Raw genomic sequence first — 10,993 nt, forward strand, 5'->3', positions numbered from 1 at the left:
CACGATTTCGGAACCCCGCCTCCTTCCCTCCCTCCCGCTCCGCCTCCCCCCGCCTCCTCGTCCTGCTGGCGGCCGCCGCCTGCGGCTGGCTCCTCCCCCTGGCCTCGCCCCAGCGGCTCCCCGCGGACCCCGCGCTGGCGCCCGAGTACGCCCACTCCATCCGGCTGGACGGCGACATCATCCTGGGCGGGCTGTTCCCGGTGCACGCCCGCGGCGACCGCGGCACGCCGTGCGGCGAGCTGAAGAAGGAGAAGGGCATCCACCGCCTGGAGGCCATGATGTTCGCCATCGACCTCATCAACAAGGACCCCGAGCTGCTGCCCAACATCACGCTGGGCGCGCGCATCCTGGACACGTGCTCGCGGGACACGTACGCGCTGGAGCAGTCGCTCACCTTCGTGCAGGCGCTCATCGAGAAGGACGGCTCGGACGTGCGCTGCGCCAACGGAGACCCGCCCATCTTCACCAAGCCGGACAAGATCGTGGGCGTGATCGGGGCGGCCGCCAGCTCCGTGTCCATCATGGTGGCCAACATCCTGCGGCTGTTCAAGGTAAGGGGGGGGCTGATCCCCAGGCCTGTTTCATAACAGGAACTGGCTGTTGTTTTCTATTCTGTTCCACTCTTAATGCAGTTGTTGTCAACCTGTTCTTCTTTAAAACCGTGGAAATATGAGTTTTCAATGTAATACCGATAAACAGGAACTTAACGTGTGTTAGTTCCACTGATCCAAGCAGGAACAAAATCAGTTGATTGATCATTAAAATAAGCCAACGCTGTCTCACAAAAAAAAGTCATATTTTGAGTTTTTGGGACAATTTTTAGCAAACATCAAATGGGCCCAAAGGGTGCATGGGCCCATTTGAGTATTCTATTCCATTACACTGCACTTTATTTTACTCTGCTGCATAAAGCTAGAAGCTACAGATGAAGTGTTGAATGTGATAGTTGTTTGTCATTCAACTGATCCGAATGCCTTGCTATGTGCATTCTATTCTATGCTATTCTATTCTATTGTCATGGAGCTCTGGGCCGTTCGGGAGTGGAACTGTGTGTATTTCGGCTATCTGCATGTGTTTCCTGTGTGTGTGTGTGTGTGTGCGTGCGTGTGTGACTCCATTGTTCTGCTGTGACATTCTGAACGGTTGCCGTGGCAGCCGTGTTCACTGCTCCCTTCGCCACCATCACAGGAAGATAAAGTTCAATGATGACAACCAATTAAAATGCAGTCAGTCTAGAGAGAGAGAGAGAGAGAGAGAGAGAGAGAGAGAGAGAGAGAGAGAGAGAGAGAGAGAGAGAGAGAGAGGCAAGCTTTTGGAGATTGGATTTGTGTGCGTGTGTGTGTGTGTGTGTGTGTGTGTGTGTGTGTGTGTGTGTGTGTGTGTGTGTGTGTGTGTGTGTGTGTGTGCTTGCACTGGTTTCAAACTATGTCAAGTGGTTCTTGAGGGCAAGTGGTTGTTTGGTGTGCACACATGTGCACTGCTGAAATATGTCAGCCCCCACTTTACTGTGTGTGTGTGTGTGTGTGTGTGTGTGTGTGTGTGTGTGTGTGTGTGTGTGTGTGTGTGTGTGTGTGTGTGTGTGTGTGTGTGTGTGTGTGTGTGTGTGAGAGATGTGGTTTATGGTTAGTTTGTGTATGATGTATGAGAGAAAGAGAACAATGGAAGTGCATGGATATGTGTGTGTGTGTGTGTGTGTGTGTGTGTGTGTGTGTGTGTGTGTGTGTGTGTGTGTGTGTGTGTGTGTGTGTGTGTGTGTGTGTGTGTGTGTGTGTGTGTGTGTGTGTGTGTGTTGTGTGTGTAACATATGTGTGAGGGCTTCTTCCTTTTTTAATGCATGTGTGAATGTTAAAGTGTGTGTATATGCGTGCGTGCATGTGTGTGTTTGTGTGTGTCTGTGTGTGTGCTTGCGTGCGTGCGTGCGTGCGTGCGTGCGTGCGTGCGTGCGTGCGTATGGGCATGCGTGCTCATTACCCATGTATCTGTGATTGATCACACAGAGATAGTGAAATATGAATCCAGTAATGGCACCCATGACATTTCACAGCTCGCCCGTTCTGCTTTTACCAACCATGGTGTTTGTGTGTGTGTGTGAGAGAGAGAGAGAGAGAGAGAGAGAGAGAGAGAGGGAGAGAGGGAGAGAGAGAGAGAGAGAGAGAGAGAGAGGGAGAGAGGGAGAGAGGGAGAGTGGTTTCGTCTGCTACTCTGCTTTAGATTCTTAGTAGAATTGTGTTCTTGGAGAGTTTGTATGTGTGTCTTATCCGTACGGTGTCTATTTGCTTTATAAATATTAATCACATTCCAATCCAGCCATTATTTGCCCTGGGTGAGGGGACTGATAAAAGCCCTGAGAGGGTGATAAACATGGTTATCGGGACTGATACAGAAGTAGTTGACCAATCAGCTGGATCTAAAGTGCCCCATGTGGTGAACTACGACCGCGAGCAACCTCGTTGCAAAATTAACTCAAACATGGCCATCACCGTTGCTGGGTTCACTTATGTGGACTGTCAAAAAGAGAGACGAAGGAAGCCATGACGATATCCATTTGTTTCTATACTGACCCATTTAAAAGCCACCATTTCAGCGCATTCAACCACCATCTTGGATTTCTGACCCCGATTATGGAACCGGAAAGAAACGTGCTGGAGCAGTCGAATCGCGAATGCTATCGGGTAGCGATGGTGGCTCTACTTCACTCAGTAGAACCAGTAGAAGCTGTAGAAGCATACACTTTATCATCAATTTTAAAATGAATGGGACCATAATTTACAAACACACATCAAGATAATTGAAAGGAGACTTTAAACTAGCGACTGAAAGCATAACGTGTTTATGACAATGTTTACTAGGGCAATAAAATCTAGTGTAAAATTCCGGTCAAGTTTAATGGCATGAAACGTCTTCTGCAACCGGCAGCAGGGGAAATAGCGACACCTTCTGGTCCATTCATGAGAACTGCAGCGCTTTCATGACTTCCTTATTGGCTTCATTTCCAGCGGCGAATGCTTGCCGCAGGGTTCACCACGAGCGACCAGGCTGCAAGATGAACTCGTCAAACATGGCCGCCACCGTCGCGGCGTGGATGAAATGTTGTTTTCCTCGTTGCCTTTTAGAATAAATAAGGCAATCGCCATGTGATACACATACATTATGTATACTATGTAATGCTCCCATTATATATATTTATATATTTGTTCATCAAACAGCAGCAGCGGCAGCTGCTGGTTTACAGGAGGCTCTTTTAACACACCACAGCAAACCACGCTGGCACAACGCCTCGCTCTCATTTCACTAATAGGATTTGGAACGTTAGCTACAGTGTATGTGTGTGTGTGTGTGTGTGTGTGTGTGTGTGTGTGTGTGTGTGTGTGTGTGTGTGTGTGTGTGTGTGTGTGTGTGTGTGTGTGTGTGTGTGTGTGTGTGTGTGTGTGTGTGCATTGCATGTCAGATGTGAATCCTATGTTTATCATTATAGGAATGGATGCCAGTGTGGGTGTTCACCGGTTTGTGTGTGTGTGTGTGTGTGTGTGTGTGTGTGTGTGTGTGTGTGTGTGTGTGTGTGTGTGTGTGTGTGTGTGTGTGTGTGTGTGTGTGTGTGTGTGTGTGTGTGTGTGGCGCGTGTGTGTGTGTGTGTGTGTGGCGCGTGTGTGTGTGTGTGTGTGCGTGCGCATGGACACCTGAACAACACGCACTGAAGCAAACATGTGTGTAGTGCAAAGGCTCATTGAGAGCTGCATAATGCAGTTCCTGGGGAAACTGCGTGGGCTCACAGTAAGCAGCTATAGGGAAAATGTTAAGTAGAAATTGCATTTGAGATTAATGTACTCTCAAAACACAAAAAAGCTTAAATAATTTGCAATTGAGTAGAATATGTACCTTTTTAGTGTAGCGTGGTGCGTGGCGTCATCGGGTGTCGCCCAGCTCGGGGAAGGCCCCAGTGTTGTTGTTGTTGTGGTGGTTGCGTTGCTGTTGCTGTTGAGGAACAGCTGGAAAAAGCCTGTCTTTGTTGGTGGAACGGTAGGAAACGTATTCCATGAGCCCGGAGCTGCCTCTGGAGACCCGCTAACTGTCCAGTCACTTATTGAAGGCGGCAAGGGTCTGGTACCGCGAGGTGAGCGGTGAGCGTGGCTCGAGCGCTGGCTCGATTGCGTTGCGGCGGGGAGAGGCGACGGGGATCGCCGAGGTGATTGGTGGGTTTCCGCTCCCGTTCAGGAGAATGCGGGCGATGATGTGGGGATTTACGGGACAAACCTGAAGCTTGAGTAGACGGACCGGATAGTGGGAAGATGGTGGAGCGGTGTGAGAAGCTGGATTGGCGGGAGAAGTTTGACTGACCTGAGGGAGGGAATCTGGACCGGCGGGACTGACTGGAAGGCAGGATGCGTCCGGACTGGGGGGAGGTGCTGGATTGACCAGACGGGATGCTGGTCCAGTACAGAGTACAGGACTAGTCACATGTGCACTGTTGAGGGCGTCTTTGTATTGCTGCTGGTGTGATCTCTTAAGCCTCGGAGTGGACAGTTAAACCGTTTTTTTTTTTGGCAAGCCGTTCAAGCTGGCGGCCCTTAGCTTTGAGGTGGCAGAGGTGGTCGGTGTACCAGGGAGCAGAATGGATGTAGGACAGTGGTTCTCAAACTTTTTCATGTCAAGGACCCCCAAATTGACACTTATTAGCCCCCCATTTGAAAATAGGGGACCCCGATAAGAGAAGATTTTTACGGCTCTAGCAGTGATTCTCAACCATTTTAATTTCAAGGACCCCTAGTTTGACATGCATTAGGCCACGGACCCCCATTTAATGGCATTTCTATCTCTGGGACCCCAATTTATATTGCAAAATCAATGTTAATTTAACTCTGTGAGTGTGCAAATGGAACCAAATGGACCCGTTGGTTCCATTTGGTTCCATTTGTACCATGGTCAATGTCCATGGTGAGGGCCAGGTGGTCAGAGAAGGTTATAGGTCGGAGGTGGTGAGGTTGCTGATGGTGGTTCCGGTATAGTGCAGATCAGGTCCAGGGTGTGTCCTTTTTTATGGGTAGGAAAATCTACACGCTGGGTAATGTTGAAAAAGTGTAGGATGTCCAGGAATTCAGTGGCCGCTGGGGAGTTATGAAAATGTGAAGACAGATGGTGAGATAGCACAGAGCTGAGTGAGGAATGCAGAAAAGTCAGAAGGGAATGCAGGGTTGGGTTTGGGGGGGTGGGGGGGGGGGGGTGGTAGATGATTGCGGTAACCTAGGGGTTAGGGGCCAGACAGTTCAAAAGCCAGGTGTTCAAATGAGAAGGAGGTTGGAATGGTAATTTATATGTGCTGTCTGTGTATTCTGGCCAAAATATAGACGTATCCGGGGGGTGTGGTCTGGTATGGACAGATATTCCTGTGTTTTTTGCCAGGTTTCGGTTATGCAAAAGATTTTTTTGTTTGTGAGTGGGAAAATCTACATGCTGGGTAATGTTGAAAACGTTTATGATGTCCAGGAATTCAGTGGTGCCTGGGGAAAATGTGAAAATTAAAGTCACCTAATAGATATCAGATAGCACAGAGCTGAGTGAGGAATGCAGAAAAGTCAGAAGGGAATGCAAGGTTGGGTTTGGGGGGGTGGTAGATGATTGCGGTAACATGGGGTTTGGGGCCAGACAGTTTAAAAGCCAGGTGTTCAAATATTGAAGAGGTTGGAATGGTAACTGGACTGATTTGCTGTCTGTGTATTATGGCCAAACCACCACCACCACGTTTGTCGTGGCGCGGTTTGTCCATGTAGACGTATCCGAGGTGTGTGGTCTGGTTGAGTGACATATATTCCTGCGTTTTTTGCCAGGCTTCGGTTAGACAAAATAAATCATTGCAATAAATGATTATTCCTTACGGAAGTGTCTAAGTGAAATGTACTTGACCTGCGGCCCCCCACCTGAAAAGATTCATATATATTTTTTTCTAGATGTCTTGTCAGCTGCTTTTTGAAAATAGCAGATCTACGAGCTGTGAGCTTGTAGATCTGCTATTTTCAAATAGTCAATGTACCTGTCCCGTGTATATAGGGTTCAAATGGTAAAAAAAACGTTTTTATGCTACAGTATATGAATGCTTCTTTTGAGCATGTTTTGGTAGACCTGGCCGGATAGTCCAGCCTCACTCACATCCAGTACAGAGTCGTCACATGTGGAGCTCTCCACCTGCTGATACATCTTGGGATATCTGAAGTCAATGTAGGGGTTAGAACAGTGGTGCAAAATAGGTGCAACAACAATTGGTTTGCACTAGGGCTGCAACTGCTGATTATATTCTTAGTGATTAGTCAATGGATTGCTTTTTTTGATTTTGAAGAGAATAATAAAAACATATCAGATCTTTGCAAGATCACAACTTTTTGCCTATACTGACATGCCCTAAGCATTTTCCATTATTAATCGATTGTTTCGATTATCAATCATTTATTGTAATCAATGAAGTCGATTAGTTTAACTACTGTAGTTTGGACATTAAAAAAATAAAATAAAAAAGTTTAAAAAGAACAGAACTTTTGTAAAGGTTGAGTAATCCCCTCCCTAGTATAAAGAGTGATGAAGTGGGCAAAGAAGTGGGCTCACTAGCGTCCCCACTAATGACCTCCCTGGATAATTAACTAATTACACATTTCTCTTAGGTTAGGTCAGAGGAAGAGAGAGAGAGAGAGAGAGAGAGAGAGAGAGAGAGAGAGAGAGAGAGAGAGAGAGAGAGAGAGAGAGAGAGAGAGAGAGAGAGAGAGAGAGAGAGAGAGAGAGAGAGAGAGAGAGAGAGATTCATTGTGTGTGTGTGTGTGTGTGTGTGTGTGTGTGTGTGTGTGTGTGTGTGTGTGTGTGTGTGTGTGTGTGTGTGTGTGTGTGTGTGTGTGTGTGTGTGTGTGCGTGCGTGCGTGCGTGCGTGCGTGCGTGCGTGCGTGCGTGCGTGCGCGCACTCACAGACATGCATGTAGCAGTGGCTGTGTACAGATGTAAATGCATGGCTGTGTGTGTGTGTGTGTGTGTTAAGGTTAGGATTAGTCCATAATTGGTGATTGGTAATTACATTGCTGCCTATAGATCGGTGACCCTCTCTCAGGAGTTGGGGCGCCAATCAGCTGGAGAGCAGACCTCCATTACAGCATGTAAGTTACTAATCACACAGAGCTGTCAATTCTACACACCTCACAGCACCACAGGCAGTAGATTGAAAACGATCTGCGTCTCTACAGCGCTTGCTTCTCAAACATTTTCCTGTCAAGGACCCCCCTACCCAAATTGATATTGGCTTCGGACCCCCATTTCAAAAGGATTTGTGTCGGGGACCCGATAAGAGAAGATTTTAGGTGTTTAAAATTGTCAGAATTATTCAAAATGTTTCAAAATGTAAAAAGAAAATCCCATCAAAAAACTCAAACCGGATCTATAAGCTCACAACACGATGTATTGTGAGCTTGTATTTTGCCAATTTTTGAATAGCCAAAGTAAAAACATAACATCTATACCAGTGGTTCTCAAACTTTTTCATGTCAAGGACCCCTAAATTAACACTTACTAGCCCGCGGACCCCCATTTGAAAAGATATGCCAGGGACCCCCCATAAGAGACGATTTTTACGGCTCTAGCAGTGATTCTCAACCATTTTAATTTCAAGGACCCCCAGTTTGACATGCATTAGGCATGCAAGTCCAAATGGAACGGGTCCATTTGGTTCCATTTGGACACTCTCAGAGTTACAGACCCATAAGGGTCCATTTGGTTCCTATCCATCATTTAGCTGGGGACCCCCTGGAACCCCCTCAAGTACCCCTGGGGGTCCCCGGACCCCACTTTGAGAACCAATGATCTATACTGGTTAGACTGATTTTGATGTCATGAACCCCCCAGACCCCACTTTGAGAGAATCACTGTTTATAGCACCTTCTCCCAGTGTGTCACATGTTCATAGATGCATAGAATTCTTTGATAACTGCCAGATATGGTGGTTGCCTCCTGTTCACCTACGGTATGTTTTGTTATTACGATTTGTTTAGCTTGACCACAAATGCAAAGCATATTATTTAGACAGCATTTTGTTAAGACACACAGTGGGTTTGATTTTCACTTGGTAGTTTGTATCCTATTTACTTTGAAGCAATAAGTCGTATTTGTTGTTCATTTACTTGACCATATTTCTTTTGACATGGTTTCGTGCCATTTACCCTGACACTTGCACTTGTAAGTCGTCGTTCTGGATAAGTCGTAATATAATTGTAGTCCATTTCACCATTGCATCCAGGTCCATTTGGTTACGTGTGTATACTCTCTGAGTTACAAGTGAACACATGAACACAGAGGATGTTGCTGTGCCTAGTCTGGGAGATTTCGGCTTAGAGCCTGGACAGCAGGGGTGCGGCCACTGCGTTCTGATTCAAATCAACAGCCAATGAAGAAAAGGGGGCGGGATCCACATGCAGTGGGTGTTGCTAGGGTGACCACCCGTCCCGAAATTCGCGGGACAGTCCCGAAATTGGACCCTCTGTCCCGCGTCCCGCACAAGCAGAGCAATGTCCCGAAAATCAAAGATATGAAAAAAAACAAAAAACGATTTTGTTTTTGATAATAAATCGGTAAAATCAGGCAAAAATAAGAATTAAATAACATAACCCTAACCTAACCCTAATCTTAACCCTAAAACCGAAATAAAGAAACCAAAAACCAACCCAATCCGGCCAGAACCGCGCGCGCGCGAACGGGTAGAGCATCATGCACGCTCGCTGCGCGCGCGTGCATGTGTCCCGCGATGTCCCGCGGAACGGGTACGTCTGTCCCTCAATGGGTCTGTTTGAAGGTGGTCACCCTAGGTGTTGCATGTGAATAGGAGCGACGGGAAGCAATTTCTCCTTGAGAAATTGCGGCCGCCATTGTTGTGTACTGCTGTTTGCCTCTCGTCGGACTGTTTAGACGAGTTGCACAGCTCTCAGACCGGTAAGAGGCGTGTCCGCTCAGATCCTGAGCGTAAGTTACATCCCGCCCACAAATACAGGGGTTTTGGCCCAGAAGTTTCCTCCCCCCTCCCGTTTGTATGCGAGAGCTGGCGAAAACTTCTGGGAACTCAGATTATGCTCTGCCCAGCCACACAGCGGAGGCAACCATGCATGCAAGGTGCCAACCGGCTCGTGTGGAGCAGTCAGGGGTTCTGTGTCTTGCTCATGGACACTTCGACATGATGCCTGGAGGAGGGGTAGAGTGCTCAGGGGATTTTGTGGCCCGGTAGAGCGGCCCGGCTGGGAACCGTGAAGTTCCCAGTTCGATCCCGGGCTCCCCCAGAGTTAGTGTCGAAGCCCTAATTGCTCCCGATGAGCAGGTCGGCGCCTTGCACGGCTTCCTCCGCCATCGATGTGTGAATGCTTGCTCAGGGTTGTGACTGCTCTACATCAGTGGTGCTCAAACTGTTTCATGTCAAGGACCCCCAAATTGACACTTATTAGTCCAGAGACCCCATTTGAAAAGATAAGCCAGGGACCCCCATAAGAGAAGATTTTCTACGGCTCTAGCAGTGATTCTCAACCATTTTAATTTCAAGGACCCCCAGTTTGACATGCATTAGGCTATGGACCCCCATTTAATGGCATTTATACATCTGGGACCCCAATTTATATTGTAAAAATCAATGTTAATTTAACTCTGAGAGATGTTACAAATGGAACCAAATGCACCCGTTAGGGTCCATTTGGTTCCATTTGCACACTCTCTGAGTTACAACCACATAAGGGTCCATTTGGTTCCTAACTAGCCATTATTTATCTGGGGACCCCCTGGAACCTCCTCAAGGACCCCTGGGGGTCCCCGTACCCCACTTTGAGAACCAATGCTCTACATGTAAAGTGTCTTGAGACAACTTGTTGTGATTTGACACTTTAATAAAAATTGAATTGAATTGAATGGGTGAATGTAATGCACAGTCTTCTCTGTGAAGCGCTTTGGATAAAAGCGCTGTATAAATGCACCATTTACCACTTACCATTTAACAGGGATTGAACCGTGAACTCTTCTGATTCTGAATCAGAACACACGCAGAACACAATCAGAACACACACAACGCACAACCGCTCTATACCTCCTGAGCCACTGTGTGTGTGTGTGTGTGTGTGTGTGTGTGTGTGTGTGTGTGTGTGTGTGTGTGTGTGTGTGTGTGTGTGTGTGTGTGTGTGTGTGTGTGTGTGTGTGTGTGTAAAACAGTGACATGCTGATGTGTGTGATCTGATTGCGACACAGAGTGTGAAGACCTCAGCCTGTGGAAATGAACTCAGATGAAGGCTTCTTTGATTCTCAAGTCTGGCCTCAGATCGTGGGAGGGTGGGGGTGGGGGGAGGGGATGGGGGGATGGGGGAGGGTGTGTGTGTGTGAAATTGAATTCATAAATTGATGAGGGAGAATAGTGCTGGTGGATCCCCAGAGGGGGGAAGGGGGGGGGGGCGGCGGCTCTCCCCAGGGGATTACTGGGAAATACTGCCCAGCACACACACACACACACACACACACACACACACACACACACACACACACACACACACACACACACACACACACACACACACACACACACACACACACACACACACACACACACGCACATCGTCTTTGAGAACAGCGTGTTATTGTGTGTTTTTTGAAGCAGCGTGTCGGCTCTACTGAGGCCAAGGACATGGCAAGTCATTCCCACGCTCCAATGTAAGACACGTTTGTTTGTATAGCACATCTCAGAGGCAAAGTGCTTTACATAAGGCATGAAAAGGCATTTAAAAACATGACAGACGGAACCAAAATAGACAAAGAAAAGGTTAAAGACGTGTATCATATTGTGTAAGAGCATTAGCACTCATGGGAACATGTTGGACTTTAACCACATTCCATATATCCCGGGTATGTCATAATATTATGCAAACGTTCTGCAAAAAATAGGTGAAACAACAGAGTTTAAGGTTTAACCACATGAACCCCTTGTGTCCCTATTCTGGGGTGTCCATTC

At 47.4% G+C, this 10,993-nt stretch overlaps 1 protein-coding gene across 1 annotated transcript in view; it reads left to right on the forward strand.

Annotated features, from left to right (window-relative positions):
* Positions 1-442: 442 nt before the first annotated feature.
* Positions 443-10,993, forward strand: part of grm8a (glutamate receptor, metabotropic 8a) — a gene marked incomplete at its 3' end in the record, with an annotated part of 340,950 nt that continues 330,399 nt past the window's right edge. Inside the window, exon 1 of the mRNA XM_084049615.1 lies at positions 443-551. Coding sequence (XP_083905741.1) covers positions 522-551 — 30 coding nt within the window. The 5' untranslated portion in view covers positions 443-521. The remainder of the gene's footprint in view (positions 552-10,993) is intronic.

The sequence above is a fragment of the Gymnoscopelus microlampas genome, assembly GCF_963454915.1.
Source record: "Gymnoscopelus microlampas genome assembly, chromosome: 23".
Taxonomy (NCBI): Eukaryota; Metazoa; Chordata; class Actinopteri; order Myctophiformes; family Myctophidae; genus Gymnoscopelus; species Gymnoscopelus microlampas.